Source organism: Prunus dulcis, chromosome 5, assembly GCF_902201215.1.
Source record: "Prunus dulcis chromosome 5, ALMONDv2, whole genome shotgun sequence".
In the NCBI taxonomy this organism is placed as follows: domain Eukaryota; kingdom Viridiplantae; phylum Streptophyta; class Magnoliopsida; order Rosales; family Rosaceae; genus Prunus; species Prunus dulcis.
Genome location: NC_047654.1, coordinates 11,928,180 through 11,952,525, shown reverse-complemented (window position 1 = coordinate 11,952,525; position 24,346 = coordinate 11,928,180). Strand labels below are relative to the sequence as shown.

The 24,346-nt window shown below is 38.1% G+C and overlaps 6 protein-coding genes across 12 annotated transcripts; all 6 read right to left on the bottom strand.

The window, feature by feature from the left end:
• Window positions 1–263: 263 nt before the first annotated feature.
• Window positions 264–2,698, bottom strand: LOC117627919 (growth-regulating factor 8). 2 transcript variants are annotated; one of them, XM_034360236.1, is made up of 4 exons: window positions 2,094–2,698; window positions 1,825–1,998; window positions 1,382–1,706; window positions 264–1,162 (listed from the first exon to the last, which is right to left on the bottom strand). In XM_034360236.1, the coding sequence occupies exons 1-4, from the start codon at window positions 2,470–2,472 to the stop codon at window positions 487–489; spliced, it is 1,554 nt and encodes a 517-aa protein (XP_034216127.1). In that variant the 5' UTR covers window positions 2,473–2,698; the 3' UTR covers window positions 264–486. The 2 variants fall into 2 exon arrangements, with proteins under 2 accessions (XP_034216127.1, XP_034216128.1); XM_034360237.1 differs by having other exon boundaries at window positions 1,825–1,995.
• Window positions 2,699–4,714: 2,016 nt separating this feature from the next.
• On the bottom strand, window positions 4,715–6,367 carry LOC117628145 (protein BRANCHLESS TRICHOME). Its single transcript, XM_034360521.1, has one exon. It carries the CDS (start codon window positions 6,072–6,074, stop codon window positions 4,947–4,949), a length of 1,128 nt encoding a protein of 375 aa, XP_034216412.1. The 5' UTR covers window positions 6,075–6,367; the 3' UTR covers window positions 4,715–4,946.
• A 2,814-nt stretch (window positions 6,368–9,181) lies between these two features.
• On the bottom strand, window positions 9,182–10,947 carry LOC117628388 (protein CANDIDATE G-PROTEIN COUPLED RECEPTOR 7). Its single transcript, XM_034360820.1, has one exon. It carries the CDS (start codon window positions 10,757–10,759, stop codon window positions 9,437–9,439), a length of 1,323 nt encoding a protein of 440 aa, XP_034216711.1. The 5' UTR covers window positions 10,760–10,947; the 3' UTR covers window positions 9,182–9,436.
• Window positions 10,948–11,663: 716 nt separating this feature from the next.
• Window positions 11,664–14,095, bottom strand: LOC117627700 (endoglucanase CX). The gene is made up of 7 exons (XM_034359900.1): window positions 13,805–14,095; window positions 13,488–13,697; window positions 13,162–13,362; window positions 12,963–13,055; window positions 12,713–12,874; window positions 12,523–12,634; window positions 11,664–12,435 (listed from the first exon to the last, which is right to left on the bottom strand). Exons 1-7 carry the CDS (start codon window positions 14,021–14,023, stop codon window positions 11,939–11,941), a joined length of 1,494 nt encoding a protein of 497 aa, XP_034215791.1. The 5' UTR covers window positions 14,024–14,095; the 3' UTR covers window positions 11,664–11,938.
• Window positions 14,096–15,388: 1,293 nt separating this feature from the next.
• On the bottom strand, window positions 15,389–17,736 carry LOC117627901 (beta-carotene isomerase D27, chloroplastic). 6 transcript variants are annotated; one of them, XM_034360202.1, is made up of 7 exons: window positions 17,542–17,736; window positions 16,993–17,392; window positions 16,737–16,829; window positions 16,423–16,484; window positions 16,118–16,224; window positions 15,838–15,933; window positions 15,389–15,777 (listed from the first exon to the last, which is right to left on the bottom strand). In XM_034360202.1, exons 2-7 carry the CDS (start codon window positions 17,371–17,373, stop codon window positions 15,710–15,712), a joined length of 807 nt encoding a protein of 268 aa, XP_034216093.1. In that variant the 5' UTR covers window positions 17,374–17,392; window positions 17,542–17,736; the 3' UTR covers window positions 15,389–15,709. The 6 variants fall into 6 exon arrangements, with proteins under 6 accessions (XP_034216093.1, XP_034216094.1, XP_034216096.1 ...); XM_034360203.1 differs by having other exon boundaries at window positions 17,555–17,736; XM_034360205.1 differs by having other exon boundaries at window positions 16,993–17,311; window positions 17,542–17,735.
• Window positions 17,737–20,771: 3,035 nt separating this feature from the next.
• On the bottom strand, window positions 20,772–22,629 carry LOC117629050 (GDSL esterase/lipase At5g41890). The gene is made up of 5 exons (XM_034361573.1): window positions 22,374–22,629; window positions 21,795–21,925; window positions 21,472–21,714; window positions 21,096–21,354; window positions 20,772–21,010 (listed from the first exon to the last, which is right to left on the bottom strand). The coding sequence occupies exons 1-5, from the start codon at window positions 22,627–22,629 to the stop codon at window positions 20,772–20,774; spliced, it is 1,128 nt and encodes a 375-aa protein (XP_034217464.1).
• Window positions 22,630–24,346: the final 1,717 nt, after the last annotated feature.

The window sequence follows — 24,346 nt, the reverse complement described above, 5'->3', positions numbered from 1 at the left end:
GGTGTTCGCATCATGAGCCTTGGCTTGTAGTTTTTCTTACATCTTTGTTCTTGCTACACATAAATGTGGGGAAGGTTTGGTTAACTACCTAAGGTAAATTTTCATCTTTTTACAGAACTGATTTTGGGATTTCTTCAAATTAGTATAATAAGACATGGGATTTCCCCCCAAAAAGATGCAATTCTATGTTATGAAAGAACTTGATGGCAATGGCATGATCCATGACTACGTAAAATCCTAGGTGCATGAGTTAACACTTACCATAAGTTAGATGCATATTCTTTTCATTTCTTTCAACAAATAGATAGAAAAGAAGAACAAGAAAAGGTAATGAACCGCAACTTCCTAATGCATGTAGGCAAGAAAATCAATCAAAACAGTCTCATTTTTTACCCTTTATGGATCTTCCTCAAAAGTTCAAACATTTAGGTGTAAACCCCCATTGCTTGCTTGCCCACCTCTTCAGTTGATCAAATCGAACTCTTTCTAGGTATATACACCATCTCCACTGGAGGTGGAGCCACTAATGCAGCCATTAGAGGATGTTGCTCTTGTGGAACTGGCAATGCCAAGGCACAAAGCTTCAGCCAATGGTCCACCAGGTGGTGAGCTCATACATAAAAGAGGGTTCATCCATTGAGACTTCAAATCTCCAACATTTTCCCTTTCAGAACCCAAAATTCCAAGACCCATTTGAGTATTGTCAGTTTCTTCATTGGTTTCATTCCCTCTAGACATTGATAGAGTAAGAGATGAAAAGGGTAGCTTCTGGTTTGAAGAAACATAGCCTCTGTTGCCAATTTCACCAATACTACCATCTCTCTCAGTTGTTGTGGACCATGCATCAATGAAATGCCTTGTTTGCTGTGTCTGATTGGAATTTAAGGCTCCTTCCAAATGAGCCAACTTGGGGCTCAGCAACAAGCCATATTGGTCATGGGAGGGCCTCTGAGTTTGCAGGCCTTGGCTCTCACCTGTATACTCTCTATACAAATTGAACGAGCTCTCATTTTGTTGCTTTGATACATCCACATCTGTATTGCACTTGGTGTAGCAGCTCTTTAAGCCTAGCTTAAATTGCATCATTTGCTCCCATTCTTGGTTTGAACCACCAGCAGTGGGAGCAGTGGGTGTTTCCCCGTTCATGAACCAACCCATTGACCTTCATGGTCAAAGACAAAAAGCACATTTATTACACAAAACAAAACAAAACAAACACCCAAAAAAGAAAACAAGAAACTAATATCGAAGTCCAAGAACCACATCACATTGACACATTCACTGGCAATGGATAAGAACAAGCAATAAAATAGAATAGAATTAATGCGTTTTGGTCCTAAGTTTCAGAGAGCATTGAAACTTGGATCCAAACCAAACCCACCTGGGCTGGGCATGTGATGGAACAGTAGGAGAGACCATGTTGGTAGAAAATGGAGTTGGCTGGTTGCTGTTATTGTTTTTGACAAAATTAGACCTCGGGCTTCTCATTCTAGTGGTGGTGGTGGTGGTGGTGTTGATGAAGTTGGGGTTTGATTCCACAGGCTTTCTTGAACGGGGCCGGCTCTTGTGAGCATGCCTCTCACAATATTTCTGATCAGGAGCTACATCTCTAGAGCACCTCCATTTTTTACCATCTGTTCTTTTACATCTCCATGGCTCAGGATCTGAGTTGCTAGAAAACCCCAACTCCAATGAACCTCTTACCACTAAAAACACAACCAATAAGAAGGGAAAGAGGAGAGGAATGTTCTTTAAAACAAAGGAACACAACATTGTTAAAAAAATACCAAAAGATGAACAAGAATGAAGAGCAGAAAGATTTACAATTTGGGTACAAGTGAGCCACATTTGATGGGTTCTTGGCAATGGGAACAAGCAAGTGTGGAGGGACAGGAGCAGAGGACATCATGTACCTGTAAATCATTGTCTGTCTCTCAAGCTCTTCCCTTTGAGCTGGGGTAAAAGGAAGCCTCACATTCACATTCACCATTCCACCTACTACATTAAAAACCCAACAAAAGACCAGAGAAATTGTTCAATAAATTTCTGTTCTTTATTATCTGTTGAAGAAATAAAAAAGATAGGAACTTTACCTGAGGGACTGAAAGACAAGCTGTGATCAGAGTAAGGCTGCTGCAGAGACTTTGGCACCACAGAACCAAAATCAGAACCGACAGCATTGTATGTATCACGGATACAGCTAGTGACTGGGTTGCTTGTGTTACAAAACAAAGGTCCACTAGCACTATGCTCAAAAACCCCACAACCTTCTCCACCAAAACTACCTCCACTGCTAAGCAGAGGCTGCTCGTGATGATCATGATGATGAGGCATCATCATCATCATCTTCTTACGAGGAAATGATTGGTGGGTTTTTTGCATCATCAAACCCAACCCAATATCACAGCACTCTGTTGTTTCTTCTGCTGTTCCCTTCTCTGAAGCCACAACAAACCCATTTCTCTTCCCCATGTTTATGTTCAAATTGAAAAATCAAAAAAAAAAAGCTAACTTTCTCACTGCCCTCTTCAAGTTTCAACCCACAACCCCAAAGAGAAAAATCAGCCTTAATTACAACCCACGCTAGCTATGCCACTCTCTTTACTCTGGCCCCCTCCTCTCTCTTCCTTCAATGACACTTCAACTCTCTCTCTCTCTCTCCTTGTGTTGTTGTTCTTGTGGGTTTTGCTATGGTGTGGCGGTGCCGCCATTTTAGCCATATGCTTTGCTTTGCTTCCCAAGCTTCCAACATTAGTTCCTCTTATGAATAAGGACAAAACTAGTACAAGCAGCTGGCAGCACAAGCTCTCTCTCTCTCTCTTTTTCTCTCTCCTCTTTCTCTAACACATAAGACATAACGTTTACTTCACGTCAAATCTAACACTGTTGGCCTCTAAAAGTAGTGTATTATAGGAATCAATGTGTAGGATTGGACTTGATATAGTCGAATAGTAATAAACAAATGTCTGATTGCTTTGACTTTTTGACTTCAGTGCAGAAGCAAGGCTTTCATTGGCTGTCATTTTTGTACGGGGGACATGGCTGTTCATTCTGACCTGAGCCTGACCCTCACCTTAACTGACGCCGTTAACAATGTCAAGCTGCATTAGGAAGCTCTCTCAAGTGGGGCCCTCGAGGTTTCGTGTTGGGGTCTGGGGACCAAAGGGAAAAAGGCTGGTTGAGATGTTGATGCAGTAACCAATTCGTCACGTTGAAATGGGTTACATCCACTTGGCATATTAATTTTGAGACCCCACAAATTTCAAACATGAATTAAGCTTGGGTGAAGAGAATGTTTATTTATAGACATTGATTCAAAACTTCTTGATGTGAATAATTAATATAGTTTGCTGAGTTTGGTAAAGTACTGATCTGCTATACATCTGGGGTGGAACCCAATCATGAATGCCTTTGTCTGTCTGATGTTTTGGAGAAGTTATTGAGCCAACAACTTATATAGCCACCCAAACAAGCCCAATTTGCTACATAATGCTTACTTAGGCAGACCAAGAACATGGCCAAGCCAAGCCTAATTTTAATCCCAGGGACATTTTGCAAGTGTCTGGCATTGATATAATCAATATTAAAGAATGAGGAATCGAACTTAAGATCTTAGGTGCATAGATAAATACTCTTAATTACTTGAGCTACAAATTCCTTGCTTGCCTGACATATCTTAGAGCTGAATGAAGAGTACAATTTTGTTTCCATGTCTTGATTGAGGTTTTTACTTCATTTGGGAAACATGATGAAATTCAAACTTCCAGATCTAGAACTTGTTTTACTTGCACTCTATCACTATATGCCATTTGCTTTTTGATTCACGGATGCCTCTCATTATTTTACACAGTAAGTTTTTCCTGATGTTGCCTGTAGACATAGGTAGGGGCAGGGCCGAAATAATGGTCTGTCTTGGTTATTTGGATTGAGAACATCTAAATTCGAATTATGTTCTGATATTGTATTAATTCGGCTTTAATCTTTCCCAATAGTTATTGACTAATCTTCCAGGGTGTAATATACCATCAAACACCCTCTTTGAGGAATGATTGCATTTTTCTAAGGTGGCAGCAAGTTCATGTTTTTAATCATATATTTTATAGCTTTTCTGCTGCCCAGAAGAATTTTTAATTGGATGGTAATCATTTCTAAAGACCAAAGAATCTTCCCCTTCCACCAAAATCTGTCAAAGATCTTAGCCTCATGTGAGACACTAAGATAGCAATATGTAATATCAAAACAGATTTGGAAACTGTTAGAATAGCTCTCCCTATTGTCTAATTTCCTCTTTGATAATCTCATATTCTCAAATGAGAGCTATGCAAAACCTCTGAATGGTCCAATTTTTCACTATAGGCCATGTCTGCAAAATAAATTTTGGGTAGATCACATACCATATGTGGTCCATTCCTTGTAGATAAAGGTATGTGTGGTCCATTGTGGGAAAGAAAACCAACTGTTGCTATGCAAGCCTAATGCATTTCCGGTCTGCTAATCCTCTTAATCAACCTCTTAATTACTATAAACATCTGCATATATCTGTTTAACTTTAATTAACTATGTATTATCATGACTAAAAATGCACTCTCAAGTGGGATAAAAGTGAAGCATGTGCAGCAGTGCATGTGTTGTGTAGATGTCTGTAGAACTCAAACGAATGCATACTCAACTCAAGTGGACTAAAAATGAAGCATGTGCATGTGTTTTCCAGAAGTCTAAAGTTCACAGATTTAGAATAAAGTCTGTACAATTTTTAGCCCTTGATCAGATCCAAATCAATACTTTTTTTCTGGTTTCATACACTAAAATCCACATGAGCACAAAATCATACCACTCTTTCAACAATCCACATCAGCAATGGATATAGAAAATAATATAGATTAAGAAAGAACAAAATAATTCAGAAACACAGAGAATTTGAACAGATCCTAGGAACTATATGATCTTCAACTAATAATGAAACTATTGGATCTGATGGGGCTCTTTTGCTTCAGCAGAATTCTGAGCTGAGCCTTTTGACATTCCAGCTTTGTACCCCAATGCCTGCTTTTGGATCCAATTGCTCTGACCACTCTTGGGAATTCAACAAACCCTTTGATCCCTCTCTTTATGTGAGGATTTTCTGGTTCTGGTGAGGCTCTTTTCTGAATTGCCATTGATGAAAAACCACCGCTGTTGTCACTGCAAGCTGCCTTCTCACCCAAAAGCACTGACCTTGAAGTTGTAGCAGACACACTGGAAACATAGTCATTATTATGATCACCTGAAAAAGCAGAAGACTTTACACCCAAAACCACCAAACTCATTGAGTCTCTTGAACAATCAACACCAATGTTTTTATCATTGCTAGCTGACTTTCCTGAAAAACTTGCAGCATTAACATCCTCACTCTTGTCTTTGATCTTGAAATGTGAATTCTCAGTGCTCTGCATTTGTTTACAACCCTCCAACTCTAACAGCTTCTCTTCAAATAGAATCCTCGCCTCGGCGAGCTTCATCTGAACTCTCTCTTCTCTCAGCACCTCAGCCATTCTAAGCATCTTTCTCTCCTCCTCTATCTCTTTCTTCATCCTACTAATCTCTGATTTCCCAAATGAAATCTCTCTGGCAAGCTCTTCACACACCCTCTCAATCACTTCTCTTCCCCTTCTCTCCTCACCCAACTCTTTGGCCAGCCTCTTGTTTGAAGACTCCAACTTCTTACGTGCCTTGCGTTCATATTCGAGCTCAGCTTTCAATTCTATGATCTGGGCTCGTGTGTAATCCATCTCAGACTCCATGACTGGCTTGAAGAACGTTAGATCCCAGAAAGTGGCAGCAAGCTTGCGAGCAGAGATAGGGAGGTGCAGGCAATGATGAACTTGTTGCTTGTTGCTGCTGCTACTTTGGCATTGCTGCTGTTGTTGTTGGGGTTGATTTTGATGGCGGAGATGAGAATTATAAAATGGGTTTTCATAAAGTTTCCAGCTTGGGCAAGTGGAGGTGGTGATGGGCTCTATAGAATAAATGGTTTCATTTCTGCTAGTTTCTGGGCTACTAGTAGCAGAACTGGTCCTCATCATCATCTCCTCCATATCTTCTTCTTCTTTTGTAAATGCTATGTGCTGGCTTTTCTTTTCTTTTGTGTGTAGTCTTTTTCCTTCTCAATCCCTTTGCTGCTTTCTTTTACCTTTCCCTTTTTCCTTCCAATGGGGACTTCCTCTGTCAAGAAAGCAAATGGGGTAGGCCCATTTGATCTTGGAGAACTTTGCTTTGGAGATGTCGATTCATTGCCAAAGAAAAAAAGAAGATAAAATCATATGCACATCACACTCATTAATACCATGTTGGAGGTGAGGTGATCTGCTCTCTCTCTCTCTCTCTCTCTCTCTCTCTCTCTCTCTCTCTCTGCTCCTTCTTAATGGTTTATGTTCAATTTCACCTCTCTTGGACTTGGAAGTGACTCAAAATACTAGTGAAATGTAATGAGGCCTCCAAAATGCCAGCCATTGGCTGTCCTATTGGTCAACACAAATCAATTAAGTTCATAGCATCAGTAAACTAATCGATCTGTCTCTTCTTTACCTAAAAGTAAAAAAAAGAAGGAAAAAAAACCCCAATCTGTGGCTGTGTTCAACCTTAAAATGACAGCAACATGGTAATGTTCAGTAGCAGTAGTTATTTCATCCCTTAATTTTTAAATTGATTTTGTGTAAATGAAGGTGGTGGAATGTTCTACAGGGTTAATGGCAATTCCTTTAGGCAATAATGGAGTTTCAATCATACACTAAATTGCTTTGTTGGTTGTCTGTTCGATGGGATTCTTTCCACAGGGCAAAATTCACGAAATGAACTTTGGTCTTCAATCAACTTGTATATCAGACTAACGGAGAAAGGACATTGTAGGCTAACATGGGGGTTTTATTATTGCATGAATAGCTTCGTCTACTCATTCTAAAAGCTCCACATGGTTGTCTCCCTTTGTGTTCCTTGTTTCCTCAATCCATGGCCCCCTCCCCTCCAATGGTTTATTTGATTGATTCCAACAATATTATTTAGATGACAAGATGGAATACTGACACAAAAATTACCCAACTTGCCCCAAAGTTTTAAACAAAAAAGAATAATGCTACGGACGATCATCTAGGATTTCAAGTGCAACGGTTGACAACTATTTACACGTGTTTGTAGCTTTGTCTCTGGTGTTTGTTGGCATGTTGAGACTTTCACTATATAACATGACCATCAAATGCTGAAGAACAGACATGTGCTTACACATGTACTGAGAAAGAATCCTAGTGAAGTTTGGATTACGGAAGAATTTGCTTTATAGTGGTTAGAAAAACACCCATGTTCCATTTTGTTTTCCTTGAAGCAATGAAATCCAAAGAGACACTCATATGCTCCACTTTTGGGATTATCACATGTGTTACATTCCAAACATCAGATTATTTGCTCAATTATAACTTATTATTTGGGGCCTTTTGGATTCATAGATCATTGGATCCTTCCTCATCCATGCCCCATTTTGGAACGAGGACACAAAAGGTATTTTTCAACTTAACAAAGGGGCAGCTCTTTATACACCAATTGGGCTAACGAGTTTTTTTTTCTTTTTTTTTGGTCCAAGGCTTATGAGTTAAACCCATGTAATGAGGCCAGTTGGGCTTGTGTGCTATTTACTGACTTAGGCTTCAAGGTGTTTTTTTTATAGGGTGCAGCAACAATAACATCTTTGCTAACCCCAAATGATCTATTCAATTGCTATATACGATTACCAACCAAATGGGTTACTTGTTTTGATTTGAGGAACATCATTGATTAATTTCATGATTTTAGAGTTGAAATGAGCTTCCACCTACTTTAATTCATCAAACTACTAACATGAAGTTGGTTCATAAAGCTGATCGTGCAACCTTGGTTATGGGCCTTATGACCCGTAAAGAAAAAACAAGCCGATCAACGAACATAGGTACTGTAAAAGCGGATCACCAAGATTCTTTCTTGTCCTTTTGATTTTGTGTATCTCGTTTTCTTTTCTTAATTACATAAAGAGGTTTGAACTTAGAATTTCTGAAGAGATAGAACCTAAAAAAGAACGACACTAGAAATATTCAGATGGAAATGGTCAAGATCAGTGTGTATTGAAAGTTTCTACTTTTCCTAGTCTACGAAGAGGCAACTTCTCTGAATTGATTGCACAAAGAAAAACGCTACAAAGTGATTTGACGTGTTGCTTAAGAAACATCGTTGAAGGTTGAAAATTGGGGGAGCTAAGCTAACCCATTAACGTCACGCTTAGTCATTTGAGAGAGAAGGTTATTCAACAAAAGCCTTTTAAAATTCAAAGTCAGCCTAGACCAAGAGGCAGGCATGAATTCTAGGCATTCAAAATTGATAGAATACTTGGTCTTATAGATAATTATAAAAGAAAACCCATAATACAACGAAAATGCAATCCCATAACAAAACTCTTGACCCAAGTTATAATCATAAAATGGCAAGGTAATTCTAGGACTAAAGGGTCCCGAAGAAATCAAAACTTAGCCAACTAAAGAAATTAGAATGGAGACAGTCGTGGATGGTGAAATCTGATTGTTGCAAAACATGACAATAGAGGTGAATCGTACCACACCCTCGTGTTCAGAAATACTCTTCAAAGATATTAGAACATAAATCTGGACTGATTAATGTTATGACATCATAAAATTGAATGGTAAGACAGGATGAAGCATGCCACCTTCAAATGTAAGCATCCCTCAAATAATTTATACTGATACACTCCAATATACAGACAACTAATTAAGCAACCCCTCCTCAACCAAAAAGGAAAAAGGAAAAAAGGAAAAAGAATGCACTACTAGGCTACTAGCAATGGAGAGCAACCCAGAACATACATTGCTTCATCCATCCTGCATAAATATTCCATTTGGCTAGCAGAACATTTTATATCATACATGAACCTAAAAAACAGCAAGTTTGGTGTTATGGCCAAATAACAACAACACTCCACTGTTCTAATTCCTATTTGGTACATGAAAAATCATGACCCTTCTCATCTCTCTGTTTTCTAATACTCCCTCCGGCCACATGAAAACTACAATACTTGGAATGAAACAATTCAAAAATCATTTTAGATAGCTCCACCATGAACCAAATTAATGTGGAATCAATGGGCTTTATAAAAGTAAAATTCGAAACAGAAGATGGAAGCACACACTTTATGCAAAAAAATTAATCCAAACATTATTTTCAGTACTTACACATATTCTTCAATTCACAGAAAAATTCATGAGGGTGTGACATTATCCTACTAAGTACTAACTCCAATTATAACAAAAGGTCAACATGACACAAAGAAAACACAAAATATACCCCATTGTAATTGTTGAAACTCTACCTCGACATCTTCCCAATTGGATTACAGAGCACAATCTTCATTCCTCTCTACACTAAATCACAATTCGAACTCATCCTCAAGCTTCAGCTGCTCGGCTGCAGCCTCTTCCTCCTCATCATCAATCACAAAGTACGGGTTGTGTGCCTCCGGCTTGAACTTGTACCCGGTGAACACGTAGAAAGCAAGCGTGGCCAACTCTGCGGCAACCACACTGGTCCAAAGGTACCGGTATGAAGTGATAGTCTCCAATGCATAAACTACAACCCGTGTAAAGTAAATGTAGCATATAACCACAATGTAGTACTGCCTGAACAAAGTCAACTTCATCAAATTCACAGCAGCTTTGCCATCAGTCCTAGCAGCCTCACGCAAGTTCTTAATAGACCAAACAATCGGAAACAAGACAGCACAGCAACAAACAACATCTACAAGCAAAAACACCTGCTTCCAAGTAACCCAATCATGCCCAAAAGGCCCAGTCTCGTCAATCACAACCTGGGCAATGTTGGCTATGACCTGAAGCGGAATCACAATCATCAAAACCTTCTTCTCCTTGTCTTGCAAAAACGGTTTCAAAAATGACCACCCAGTTCCAATCAGAACGATGAGAGTGAACAACATGACACCCTTTAAGAAGCTGAAGATGTAGAACAACACATCCCAGCCATGAGCGCTACCAGTGCGCTTGATATACGACTTGTCCTCAGCCTCACAGAGCAAGTTGAAAGTTTTGAGAATTATAACAGCGAGCATAAAGAAATGGATTCCAAAAACGGTAAGTCGTTTCTTATAGAGCACGAAGATCCACAAACCGGCAAGAGCAGCGTAGACCAAAGAGAAGAAGAAGTAAACCCTAGGGAGAATTGTTTTACCGGCGGAAAGATAATCGCGGCGGTTTTCCTTCCCTTCGAGGTTGTACATGGCCGATTTGACGTCCATGGAGACCTTGACCTGCTGAAGGCAGTTGGCGAAGAGGAGCGTGTACTGATCGGCGTCGGTCTCGGAGAAGACGGTGGAGAATTCATGGCCGCCTTTGAGAGAGTCGAAGGTGTAGACGCGCTTGACGAGGTTCGAATCGAGCGCGCACCGTACATCGCCTTCTTCGAGCTGCTGGAAGACATGGATCCAGGAGTCTCGGGTACAGAGAAAGAACCCGACTTTGGAGAGGTCCGGATTCGGGTTGGGTTGATCCGAGAGGGCGATTTTGGAGACGTTGAGCTCGAGGCGGCCTTTGTGGGTGAAGCCGAACTCGTCGAAGGGGATGATGGGTCGCCAGTCGGATCGGACAGAGGAGGACCGGATCTCGGCGGAGCAGAGAGAGAAGAAAGTGGTGAGGAGAGAGAGGAGGAGGATGGGGAAGGGGCGAGGAGCGAACGACATCGTTTTGGGGTCTGGAATTTGGGGCAAAACGATCAGATCTGTCGCTGCAACTCTCTCTCTCTCTCTCTCTGAGTTTATTGCTGAGATTTATTCGTCGTTGGAGAAGAAGAAGAAGAAGATGAAGATTTTGGATGTTTCATTGTAACTACCGACTGCCCAACTCGCGGGTATTAAAATGACCATTTTGTTTCTTGTTCTGTTTTCTCTCTCTTTCTTTTTCCTTTTTTTAAATATATTTTTTTAATTTCGGCCTTTTATGGAGATTACGAATTTGGGCGCGGATTTTTGAGTAATTACGTGGTTGCCTTATTCGTTGTGATTTATTTTCCATAAAATTTTAAGCTGAAGATTTGTTTTCATAAGCAGCTTCCGATGGATTCATAAGGGAACGATTAGATTTCTTCTGGTTTTATCGAATAAATGTTTTTATATAGATCACTTGATGCATATGTTAACTTTAGATTCATTTCACTTCATCATTAACACCTTTTCCTAATCTAATTATTCATTTCTAGAAATTTAATATGACTATAATTTTTTTTAATATTAATTAATTTTCCATAATTCATACAGGTTACTAGATGCGTTTTTAAATTCATGACATTCGGGGTACCAAATCGGTAGACTGTTTTTAATTCGGGATTGATTAGGGTTATAAATTTAATTTAGCGATGATAATATAAAAATCATAAAGTTATAGATGACGATAAAAAATTATCGACCCATGCTTCATTTGGTGACTCTAAAAAGATGATTTGATGTTCTACTCTTCAAAATTAAGTTTCTTTCATATTGTTTTATGCCTTTAGTGATTGGAGTGAGAGTGGGAGTAAGTTTAAGAGCTTAAAAAAATGATGCTTGGGATGTGGACTTCCAAATAGTCATTCTATATCAAGGCAAACTAGTCTTTTCATATTTAATTTTTTGGGAATGCTCTCAATCCAATTGTAAATTAAGAACATTTTCCAGCCTACCCTTAAACTATGTGCCACAGCTCATGGAAATGCCAATGGCACAACATTTGGACTCCGATTTGCCCTCTAAACAACTAATTAACATGATACTAAAGTTTCACCTTTCAATCTACTACTCATACAACTCTTCACTTATCTCCAAATCCACTTTCCTCTAATTTTTTTTTTAATTTATAAAAACTTTAGAGGTTAATAGAAGTTGGAGCTAATTTGGGTTGGTGTTGGCAGAGAAGAAAGCAAGAGCCCCAACAATTGGTGCATTGATGTAAGTGGCTGGCTCAGATTGCTGATAGTTGTTCCTGTCATCAGAGAAGCTGTCTTTGCTATCAGGTCCACCAACAATGGCTCCAACAAGCACATTTGGGTTGGGTGATCCAGAATTCAGATATTGAAATCCATTGTTGCAGCTAATGCGCTCTGGGTGTTCATGCACAGATGGCAGAGAAGAGCCTCTGTGGTGTATGTGTAGTGGGTATTTCTTCCCAAACCCGACCATGTATGAAATCTTTGCTGGGTTGTCACCAAGTATGTAGTCAACCTGCTTCTTTGCCTCTGAGATCAGGGTTTCTGCTGTGACTTTTGAGGAGCCACATGTAGCCACTCCTCCATTTGTTCTAAGATACTTTGCATATGTGAGTAGGAGGAGTGTTGTGGAAGTAACATACTGGAGATTGCTCTCACTTGCTTTGTAGAGAAGTCCTCCTGTAAACCATTTCGATTAAATGTGCAACGATGTAGTTTTGGATGTAAGCACAATATCAGCGCGAAAAAGATAAAAGGATAGGTTACCAGGGGTATATTGGGCCTGGAAATTAGATGTTCCAGGAAGTAAGGAGCATATGTAGTTGTCTGAATGTGCTTTGTATAACTGGAATTCCTCATTGTTTTTCTCTAGAAAGTTCTGTACCAAAATCCAAATAATTATAAGTAATTTGACCTGTTAAGATTTTTCTGGTGTGACTATGAGAATAAAATAAACCTTGGAAAGAAGGACTTTTGTTCCAGGTCTCTTGTCATCCCAACTAAAGGAGAAACCATCATCGTCTGCACCCAAGATGTGGCCATTGGACTTGATGTAAGCCAAGTATGAACTGTTCTGAGAGGCTCTATGGATCCATGAAGCACCCCACAGAAGCTCATCCTAATCAGAACAATTGGGATCATTAGGAACCTTTAATGGATTAAAACAAAGGAAATTAGAAGCAAATTATGTAATGCCTTTGGCTTACATGGTATCCTGAGTATGAGCAGTAAAAAGGGCAGACCACTGAGCCTATAGAGTCACTGTAAGAACCTCTGTACCTGTCTGCAAAATCAAACACCTGCATGGTGATCAAAATTCAAAATTAACTTCCTTGTAAATAATGAAGTGGTGTGAAGGTGGAAAAACTGTTAAAAAATGAATTAACTTTTGTGTTAGGTGTTTACTTTCATGGCTGTGTGAAGCAATTTTCCAGAGTAAGAAGGGTCAGAGTCTTTGAACACTATGGAAGCTGCAGCCAATGCAGCAGCAGTCTCTGCTGCTACATCTGATCCTGGATTTTGAGTCGACACCTTGTACACATTGCGCGGCGTATCCATATCTTCAGGCCTCTCCCAGCACCGGTGGTCCGCATTTGGATCTGCCACCTGCACCACCAAAACATGTGACTCTCAGGACTTCTCTTCAGCTTGAAAACAAATGTCATTAATAATAGTCATTTTTCTCTGGCTCTCATTTTTGTGTAACCAATTTATAATTTTGTTTCTCTCACTTGGACATATAAGGCTCCAGGGGTTGAAGTGGCTGCTTTTAGAAGATAATCTGTGCTCCAACGTATGGCATCCTTGGCATTCTCAATCTGGTTATGCATTGAGTCACCAAACTCAATGACACTCCATGCAAGTAATGTGGTTGTGAAGGCCATTGGCAGGCCAAACTTGACATTATCTCCAGCATCATAGTAGCCCCCTACTAGGTCCACCTGAAAAATTCAAGTCACACCCAAGTAACATCTTAGACCTTAGTATCATTTTATTTTGTAAAATGACAAAATATACAGTAGTTGAAAAAAATTAAATTGATTAGTACATGGTATGAGGAGCCATCAGACAAGCCAGAATTTGCCCTCCAAGTGGCACGCTGGTTCGCCGGCAATTTCCCGGACCTCTGGCCCTCAAAGAAGAGGATGGACTTCTCAAGAGCATCTGAGTAGTCTTGAGGAGTGAAGGCAGAGCAGCATAAACTGAGCAAACAAAGTGTTAAGCCTAGAACTTGTGTCACTAAAGAAAATGTGGCAGCATAAGCCATTTTATAACCAATTTCTTCCTCAATCCTAAGCCTCTTCAGTGCTATAGCAGCAGAGACCTAATTAAGATAGGGTGGTGGGTTTGAAATGTGTTGAGGCAAAAGACTTCAATTTATAGGCAGTGAGAAAGAAGAAGGAAGTTGGTTTGTTCGGTTGGTCGTTGGGAGAGAGAGAGAGAGGTGTCATGCTTGTCACGGGATCAAATGCGCCAAAATGGGACATTAGGGTTGTGAAGATAAAACACAGAATGATACAAAGTTACAAACTTTATCCTTTGCTATTGGATATTATGAAAACTGAAAAGTCACCAAACAGGGACAAAAAGACGCAAAACAGAGCATAATCTTCACATGGTTCCAAAAAACTTTATTTAAAAAAAACTTCTGTTTCTATTCTTCATGAGTTTTGCAATCTGCACACAGAGAAGCGCTTATTACTGTTAAATCATGCCAAAAGTCTTGAACAAAAAGCGAAATTTACGTGAAGCCAAATTGGGTTTAAATTAGAGGCATGGTTGGACTTTGGATGCCACAATTTAAGGCGTGTGATGGAGGTTGCAGAAGAAAATGTTATTTGTCTGTAGCAGCAAAGTCACGGATTGTTAGAATGGATGGATAAAGCAAATCACATGGGCCGCCAAAGCTAAAAAAAAGTTTGAAGGATTTAAAATGAGGAAGAAGAAGAAGAAGAAGAAGGCAAAAAGAAAAAAGAGGTGGTGGGTTTTTTCCAACTTGCATGAGCGGTTTTATTAGTTAAAGGCCCTAATGCTGTAGCCATAAATTCCACCTCTCTCATGTGATTGGGACTTACAGTGACGTCCTAGAGTCTTACATTTTTGGTCAAAAGTTTTAAATTTTATTTTATTTTAGGGTTGGAAAAGCACCAAATGATTTGATGATTGCATCATAGAGCACAAATTAAGGGGTTTTTGAGGTTACTTGTTTTCTTGGACTCTCAGATTTCCCCAACATTTTCTAAGGAATGAAAGGAACATCAATATGGCAATGACAGATTTTGCCAATTGCAAGAGCTAAAACTTAATCCCTTTTTTCATGTGCCCAATAGTGAAAGCCTGAAAGGCAGGCTGAATTTCAGCAGCATCAAGTGCTTGCATATTTCTTGCAGTTGAGCTACAAACTCAGCTCATCCTTGCCAAATTTTTGCATCAGAAACTTTATATCAAGCGCGGGGCAGGTCATCTTATCTGTTTCGCTTATTTTACCATGTAGCTTGATTTCCTTCTCTTTGGAGGAGGTATGCTGGCCTCACAAGTATATGCAAATTGAATGAACTTGTTGTCAAACATGTGACTTTATTGAAGGTTTCTCAATTCACAGGACAACTTGATAAAACCTCAGGGAGTGGAGAAGATAATCTCTCTTCCATACACCATAAAAAGTAAACGAAAACTCAAATTCAGTCTATTAGACACATTGTTGGTTTTTAGGTTCTCCAAAATGAGATATGACCTAGGGCTTATAAAGAGTGATATATTGTCTTTAATTTTACAAACAAATTCTCTCTTCTGTCATGAGATACAAATTTTCAGCCTAATAGGCATATGGTAACTTCCACTTTCGCCATGTTCAACACGCATAAAAGATATGTACTGCAGTTGAACTGTGTGTTGGATGTGACATATGAACTTGAAATCTGTACTTGAACTATGAATAACGGAGGAGTATCTTTCAAGCTTGTAATTTTGGACAGACACTGGAGCTGGGAGTTGCAATGGAACCTGCAGATAAACGCATAGCTAGAAATCAGGAATATATATCTCCATTGATCACATAATATACAAGCTCTACAAACTTACATATATCAGTAAAACATGGTTGTTTGGACACTGGATCCTCTTCAAATGGTGGTGGAACTTGGCCATACACCATTTCACAACTCATATCTTCAAAATCTGAGCATAGAAAGAATGGGGATAAGACAAGAAGTACAAGTTTATTAATATAATTACTGCACAAGGAAATCCAATTCAGAAAGCTCTGTTTTCTACTTGGAATGTGTTTGATCAAACTTATATAAGAATTCCAGCCTTAAAGTCTGATTTTTGTGCATAATTAAACCAAGGTAATGAAACATACTTGGAATCATGGTTAAGGGAAGCCCAAATTCATTGGTGAAGAAATCTTGAGTAGGAAACTTGCACATATTCACACACATTCCAACACACCCACTGTTCTCCAGATACCTAGATCAGGAAGAATGCCAAAGTTAGAAAATTAGTGATTGGCTGTGTTTTCAGTCATGTCATCTATCAAAATTGTCTCCATTTAAGAACCCTACTTCATGGAGTTTATCTTTGCAGCTCCTCAAAAGGAAATTTCTTTGTGTATGTTAACTTGACAAATTCATATTCAATTTGGACGTCACGAAATATAGATCCCACCTGCATTTCTTTATATGGACTCCACTTCTTTGCTTCACCCCATTTATCTCAACTTCTACAACCTGGTGGATGCCCATAAATTAGTGCATCACAACAATTAAGTCCAAAAGGAAGCTACAAATGAAACATCATATTTAGCTTGCACAACAGAAAAACCAAATAATTTCAGATATTTGACATTGACCAAAACCAAATTAATCTTTCAAAAGGTTGAAAAGATGAGCAATTTCTGATTTTGTGACAAAGCACCACTCATGCTATATACAGTATAGACTTTATCTAGCTATAGCTAAGAGGAGTAAAAGTATAATTACCTCAGAAGGCCCAACCAACCAGTGGAAGAAAGGCACTGTTAATGCAGCATTGAATTCAGCTGCCCACTTTGTTGGTGGAAACAATTTCCTAAACTGCAAAGATAACAAGTCGAATAACTATTCAATTCATCCATACAACAGAACAAACCAAACCCCCATCCCTTCATGTGCTACAAAATTATACCCAATTGCCAACAAATTAACCACTAAGACCAAACATTAGAGAAGTGAGAATTAATGGTCTATTATTATCCACCTGAGCAGGCGCACCTGGAGGCAGCATAGACAAGAGCACCTCTCGAACTACTTGCTGCTGCTGAACTCTAGACCTCCCCTGCATCACTCTCTTAGAGACATCCACAAAGCTCTCATAGTCATATTCCCACCATGCCTTCTCCTTAGTCTCAGTCCTGGCCTTCACTGGAGCTGCAAACTTCTTCATTTTGCGAGCAAACAGTGTCATAAATCCCTTCTCAAAAAACCCATCATTGTACTTGGTCTTTTGTCCCACGGGAGCTGGCTCTCCTGATGGCTCTGCAATCCCACATCGGATGGGATAACCAGTACTGCCAGGTCTACATAATAACATGTGTTTAGGGGTAGAAAATTGGACAGGTTGAAGGCTTAGAACCACCATGAAATCAATCACTATAATTCTGGTGCAAAGAAAACAAAGAAGAAGAAGGGATTTAAATGCTCAGCTGGGTGTCTTCTTTAGTATGAATGTGGAGAGCTGAGAAATACAAATGCAACAACACAAAATGCATGACACAGAGTTTAATGGGGTTTTGTTCATACAACATACCTGAACAACTTACCAAATGCTAGCTAAAGGGTATATGATTGGTTGAGTTTTGCTTTGTTTGCTTAGAAATAATTATGACCACACATGCCTTTCTTGGAAGAAATTACTGCCTCTATCTATTCCGTTACTATTCATTGGTTCCTCTAAATTATGAAATTATGAGAAAATCCTAGTTTACCATTATCTATTTTAATTGGTTTATTATTATCAAACTTTGTAGATTCAGTGAAGACATGTAGACTGAGAACTGAATGGCTGGTCCCAGTTTTCTGAGGTTCGGAGAGCCTGTGAGGTTGATATTGAATAAGCTTTAAGTCATGGTGGGGTGGATTTGAGGCTAAGGCAAATGCCACGCTTGTTGACTGTAATCTTTAGACATTGACAGATAAAGAGTCTCAGAATCTACTTTCCTTTATATTTTGCATCTACTGGCTGGCAGGGCCTTGGCCCAAGCAAGTTCATAATATTTGCAAAAATAATCTGTATTATTCGCAGTCCAGGCCCAATATGAGATTAAAAAGCCTTTATTTGGCTCCATAGAAGTTTAATCAATAATGATCTTGTTTAGCAAAGAACCCACTAGTATAGTGATTTGGTTCGAGTCCTATCATCTATGTAGTATATGTGAGTTTAGTATATTATCGTCTATCTCAATAAATGAGGTCTTAAAAAAAAAGGGCCTTGTTTGAAAATTTACTTGTGCACATGCTTTGTGGATGGGTCTTGTAACCAATATTGAATAATCAACCATTATACAAATTTTCAATTCACCACTAGTGGGTTATAGCTCAGTTGGTTGAGCTATTCCATCTTCATCAATGTGGGCAAAGATTCGAAACCCCTAAGCATCCAATAATAAAAGAAATTCAAAGTTGCTTTCCAGTTATGAGTCACGCAATACTAATACTAAAATTGCAGAATTTTTACTTCTGCATGTTTGGTATTTTCTTCTGACAAATTTTCAAGAAACAAGGCAAAGAAAAGGACTTTGCAATGGCCACTGGCTTGAGGCTTGGCCTTGAGCTCTCGGTGGTAGTTTTTCTAACAGAGCAGGCCATTTTGATTTTGTTGTGAGCAGTTGAATAAACATGCCGCAGCAGGCTCGTTGGCCATAATGTTTGAATTAATGTTCGTATTGATGTGCTTATAAATTATAATATTGCATATATTTTTTTATACAAACAATATTGGACGAAGAGGACATAGAATATAGAACCTCAGTTGTAAAAGTAACAACAAAAAGTGAAAAATAAAAGTGGCATTTGCATATGATAGTGGCTAAGTGGCATTTGCATGTTTGCATGATGATGGCAGCAATTTGTTATGTTTTTTCATTATTTCTCCTTTAAGCATGATTTTATAAGTTTGTAGATAGATTTGTTGTGTTATCATCGTTAGAAAATGTATGATAACTTCGGAAAGCCCCGGGCCAAATGAAAATAGAGAGATTCACTATAATACCCAATATTGGAGCCTAAATTATAAAAAAATCATATATGAAATGGACTTTAGAAACACACCCAAAACCCATTTACAACATAACAATAAGGCTTTTAACTTCTTTTAAATTACAAAACTGCCATTGATTTCTTAAAACAAACCCAACCCAAAAACCTCATAAAACAGCCCAAAACACTCAATGGGGTATCAAAGTAATTTAATAATTAAAATTAAATTCAATAGGGCCAGCTATTATTTTTTGGGTTTTTTTGGGGTATGTTTATAGAAATTAAATAGTGTAGGGTTTATTTATAGTTTTAGTGCTAAGAATGGGTATTTGACTAAATATCTAATGAAAATATGCAAAAAGAAATGAAAGAATAAATTCTTTTTTACGTTTTTTCCCAGGCGCCTGGCAGAAAACAATTGGGGTTAAAGATACAACTGACATGTCTTGATTTTGGTTTATTAATCCTATTAGTTAAAACACCCGGCACCCTTCTATAGTGCATGTCTTGATTTTGTCTTGATTTTCAGAATCTACTTTCATTTATATTTTGCATCTACTGGCTGGCAGGGCCTTGGGGGCCTTGGCCCAAGCAAGTTCATAATATTTGGAAAAATAATCTGTATTATTAGCAGTCTCAGGCCCAATATGAGATTTAAAATATGTTGGCCTTTTATTTGGCTCTATAGAAATTTAAAACCAATACTTTACCAAGGCCTATTTGGCTGCATTGTTGACGAAGACCATATGCTGCACAACTGCATAACTGCAGACTGGACCCAGAATTGGCATCTCATAATACCCAAACATCTTTCAATTTGCCTTCAATTTTAATAAAATTCAATGTTTTATTAATTATTAAAGTTATACACATCAAACCAGAAAAACCAAAAAGAAAAGAAAAACCTCTAGTAATTTATCTTGGTTTTCATACTATCTCAGAGCATTGGGAAGGAAACAGTGTATATATACAACAACATCATTGATTTGTGTGTTGCAAGTGTACATTTCCTCACAAACTTGAACTGTGGTTTGGATTTCCATTACTAGGTTCTTTAGCAGGTCAACAGGTCTGCAGATTGAGTATTAAAAATCATGCAGGGTCTGCATTTTGACTTATTAGTTTCATTTATGTGGTTGATGATGGTAGTTGGCAAACAGAATAAAATTGTAATGGAGGAAGAGCCATGCATGGTCAACCCCTTTAATTTCTTACAAAGAAATGTTTTTCCTGATATTCATTGATCAAAGGAATTGAATGGGGAAGATAGTGTTACAGAAGAGAAGCCAATTGTTTTCATTAATTTTCTTTTCTCAACTTCTAAAACATTTTCCCAGAAAACAAGTTGCAAGATTGGCAGGGGGTTGACTTCTCCTTGGAGTTTATATGTGTGTCAGAAACTATTGCCAGAGTTGACCTTTGTAATTGAAGGCTGAAATCTGTTTTAAGAATGATGCTTCTTCCATCTTCTGTGTTTCTGCAACTTTATATCTGTGTTTGGTTCTGCAAAGCTGGCCTTCTTCATTTCTTCTGTTTTTTATTTTAGTTTTAGTTTGATCTCATTAAAGAACCAATAATCTGTTGTAAATTATTATGTCCCATAAGTACAACAACTATAAAACTTAAAGAATGAAACAGCCTTCTTGATATTCATTCAATGATTTAATATTATGATCAAACATAAACATTTTAGTTCAATGCATTCCCTGCCTACATTGCAATTTTGGGCCAACATTTTGAAGTAGGTTATATATATATATATATATATATATATATGTCACACTAGGAGTTATAGTTGTAAAGCTCGCGGATGTTAATGGGATAGCTAACACTTTCATCCCCATCAATTAACCCCTTGGCTATGATCATATTTGCAGCTTCTGTAGGATGATATGCATCCCAGAACACATACTTCGACCGATCGGCACACAACGCAGAGCTTCTGTTTGTACCACTGCTCTTGAAGCAAATAAATGGTGGAAAGTACCCACCACAGCATGGCTCATTTGCATCCTCAAATCCTAGCAAAACCAAAAAATTATCAAACTCACTTCATCAGACAATAAAATGAATTAAAGGGTAGCTCTGGTTTTGAAAGCTGGTTACCATATTGATGATAATTTCCTATAATCTTCATGAAGATATCAAAGGAATTTGCATAAATAAAGATAGCTTCAGGACCCAATTCTTGATTTAGTTTATCCAAAACCCCATTTAGTTTGGTATTGTAGCCTTGGATCAACTCATTCACCACAGCAGAGCAGTGTCCACTAGGTAATAATTTGATGGCACGAATAAAGGGTATGCATCCTAGTGGTCCAACTCCTACCACAATGAACTTTCTAGCTCCCAACAAGTGCAATCTCTTCACACAGAAACTTACATACATAATTAGATCAAAGAAATATCAAAATCGTAAGCTTAATTATTGTTTATTTTGGGCTAATTAAGCTTTGATTAGATGATTGGTTAAAGTTTGTACCTTGAGATGTATAGTCAAGTTAGAGACCATGAAGTCTTGGAACAAGTTAGGAGAGACTTTGCCATTACCAAAAACAGGTATGGTTGGTTGGAAATAGTTGAGGAAATCATTGGATCCAATTGTGACTGAGAAGATTGCCTTCTTTAGAAACTCCATTGTATTCTTCTCTCCCATTACTTTCACCATGTAACTTCTGCTGTGCTCAAAATTATTTATTTGCTCACGCAGAGGAACTCTTCCAATCTGTGTTCAGTAATAATAACAAATCTGTGAGATTAATTTAAATGGGGTTGTGATTAAAGTACCTAATTATAATTACTTACAAATAAAACCCCCGTTTCATCTAATATTCCAGAGGCTCCAGAAGCATAATTAATTCCTCCGAGGATTGAGTTGGCTTGAGTGTTTGGTGCTAGATAAGGTGGAGGAAATGACTTGGCTCCAAAAGCTTGGCCTGATTGCACCATGCAAATTAGCCACGATTAGTAATAAAATGGCTAATTATTATGATTAGTCAACAAAACCAAACAAAAGCCAATTTTAAATGTCAATTCTAAAAAAATTATGGGGCCCCATTTAAAAAAGAAAAAAGAAAAAGAAGATCATCTTCATGCATGGCATAAATGGTAATTAATGGCTTCTGCATTATCATGTGTGACACATAAATAAGTTCAAAAATAAAATAAATAAAAATCTTGTGACCCAATTTAAAACTCAGGCAGTCTGATGAATTCTTAGACTCTATTTTTCTTGTTAATTGTTTTTCATGTTGGGATAATTGAGTTGCTTCATAGAACATTAAATGACCGAAGGAATTAGTTGATGACTATTTAGAAATTAGCTAAGAGAGCACCAAGTCAAGCTAGGGTTGGTGGAAGCAAATTAAAATTAAGTGAATTTACCTACAATGTCTGAAATGGTTCGACCATTTGTGAATCGACCGGTGGGATGTCCTCCAGAAGGCTTAAAATCAATGCCATAAGGAGGAGAATCTGCCTTTGAGAGCGTGAAAATGTAGTCATTGTTTCCTGCATCAACCAAAGAGTCTCCAAACACAAATGAAGTGAAAGCAAAACAGGGCTGCAAGGCATTCAAAAACAGAACAGTTGAGCACATAAACCATAGCAGAAAACACTGAGAAATCTTAAGGGCCTCCATTGCCAATATTGAAGAAAAGTTTTAAGGTTGAGAATTCACATGGGTTATTTTTATAGATGGCCTGCTTTAGCAGGTAACATAATCTTTGAATAGGTCTGTGTGAGATTTTACATGACATCAATATATTTGGAATTGGTCATGGCTTGGCTGGCCTAGCCTAGCCCCGTTTCATTGATTTCATTTTTCTTTATCTTTCTCGTCATGTCACTTTAAAAAAAATGAGAAAGATAAAAAGAGAACGAGGGGGATAGAGAAGAGAAGTATCAAAGGGTAACAATATTTTCTGGTTTGATGGATTTGGTGGGCTCTCACCACCGAGTCTGCCACTGCAGAGAAGTGAAGTACAGAATTAAATTCGCTGCTAAAGGGGTTATAGGTGACAACAAGTCTGTGTATTGGGCTTATTGTGTATTTTAGCACATATATTGATCTGTGTATAATCTTGATAGGGGTCTCTGTCATTAATAATTGTTTTATTTCCTTAATGGGGTTTCTCATAATTGAATATTTTGGAAGATATGCACAAACGAGACAGTTCCAAAGAACCATAAGCTAATTGCTAAAAACGATCAAAAGATCTGTGCGTGCGATGTATGACAAAGCCCCAAATAGTTTGTCATGTACACATATTTTACTGATATGTCGTACTCGAATATCGCATGATAGTTTTTCTTGATTCATTATAATTTAATTCTCTCTCTCTCTCCCCCCTCCCCTAACACCCCAACACCCCCGTGTTTTGATTATTAGGCTAGTTGTCCACAAAAATGTTAACTATAAGTTGTCAATTGGTGTGATATGATGAGATATTCATATCAATAAACAATTATCAGTCACCTATATATGTGAGCGAGTGACTATAATAAACTAGTGCAAACTCCCACTGCCCCCACCTCTCTCTCTCTCTCTCTCTCTCTCTCTCTCTCTCTCTCTCTCTCATTTTACTAAACTTTTTATTTTTTTATTTTTTTTGGTCTGGTTAGAATCAGAATTTTTTGGCATGATAAAAATATATTTTGCAATATTCTTCCCATGAGACAAATTGTAAAGTCTTTGTAGATTAGAAATTAAACTCTGTGGGATGAAATATAAATTAGCTAGACTACCTGTTTGTCTTTAAATTCAGACGCAAAGCTTGTTTTAAATTGCAAGTTTTACTCCCTGACTTTTATTGTTCACTAGGAGTTTACTTGCTTGAATAATATATATATAAGTCGCAAAGCTGTTTCTTTCTTTTTATTCCTTTTTTTTTAACAGCAAAATCACACAATAATAAATTAAGCCGACCAATTATGCAAGTATATTCCAAGCCAGCTTTTCCCAAATGAATAGAGCCATGCATAGTTAATGTTAAGCACTTTAGCTACGTTAATTCTAATTAACTTCCCAAAGTACGATTATTAGTACTGTGTTTGTGTCCTTATCGATCAACCTATCGATGTAAAATTTGGACAAGCCAGCATGCATGCATACATGCATGTTGATTTGCTCTACTGCTAACATTCCCAACTATAAATCAACTTGTGGGTTTCATCGGAAAAGGATATCTCAACCGATGTTCACAAGAAGTTGACCTCATTATGAACCATGCAGTGCCGGTGCTAGCTAGCTCCCTTATTGTTTTCATCGACCGTCAAATAATTATCATGCATAGAAAAGTAACAAAAGTCTTGTATATGGTTATGGATTTTTTTTTTTCTAAGGGAATGTCGGCGAT

Bases quoted from the DNA above. Each gene is read 5' to 3' on its own strand.
- LOC117627919 (XM_034360236.1), bottom strand. From the start codon at position 2,472: ATGGGGAAGAGAAATGGGTTTGTTGTGGCTTCAGAGAAGGGAACAGCA. The intron at 1,999-2,093 runs GTAAAGTTCCTA...TTTTTAATGTAG, and splicing joins CTTGTCTTTCAGTCCCTCAG to TAGGTGGAATGGTGAATGTG. The intron at 1,163-1,381 runs GTGGGTTTGGTT...TTGACCATGAAG, and splicing joins CCATCACATGCCCAGCCCAG to GTCAATGGGTTGGTTCATGA.
- LOC117628145 (XM_034360521.1), bottom strand. From the start codon at position 6,074: ATGGAGGAGATGATGATGAGGACCAGTTCTGCTACTAGTAGCCCAGAA.
- LOC117628388 (XM_034360820.1), bottom strand. From the start codon at position 10,759: ATGTCGTTCGCTCCTCGCCCCTTCCCCATCCTCCTCCTCTCTCTCCTC.
- LOC117627700 (XM_034359900.1), bottom strand. From the start codon at position 14,023: ATGGCTTATGCTGCCACATTTTCTTTAGTGACACAAGTTCTAGGCTTA. The intron at 13,698-13,804 runs GTACTAATCAAT...TGAATTTTTCAG, and splicing joins CTGATGGCTCCTCATACCAT to GTGGACCTAGTAGGGGGCTA. The intron at 12,436-12,522 runs GTAACCTATCCT...AATGGTTTACAG, and splicing joins CCAGGCCCAATATACCCCTG to GAGGACTTCTCTACAAAGCA.
- LOC117627901 (XM_034360201.1), bottom strand. From the start codon at position 17,373: ATGGTGGTTCTAAGCCTTCAACCTGTCCAATTTTCTACCCCTAAACAC. The intron at 16,485-16,736 runs GTAATTATACTT...GGCATCCACCAG, and splicing joins GGTTGGTTGGGCCTTCTGAG to GTTGTAGAAGTTGAGATAAA. The intron at 15,778-15,837 runs GTAAGTTTGTAG...CCTGATTTCTAG, and splicing joins ACCATGTTTTACTGATATAT to CTATGCGTTTATCTGCAGGT.
- LOC117629050 (XM_034361573.1), bottom strand. From the start codon at position 22,629: ATGGAGGCCCTTAAGATTTCTCAGTGTTTTCTGCTATGGTTTATGTGC. The intron at 21,715-21,794 runs GTAAGTAATTAT...TACTGAACACAG, and splicing joins ATGAAACGGGGGTTTTATTT to ATTGGAAGAGTTCCTCTGCG. The intron at 21,355-21,471 runs GTACAAACTTTA...TTCTGTGTGAAG, and splicing joins ACTTGACTATACATCTCAAG to AGATTGCACTTGTTGGGAGC.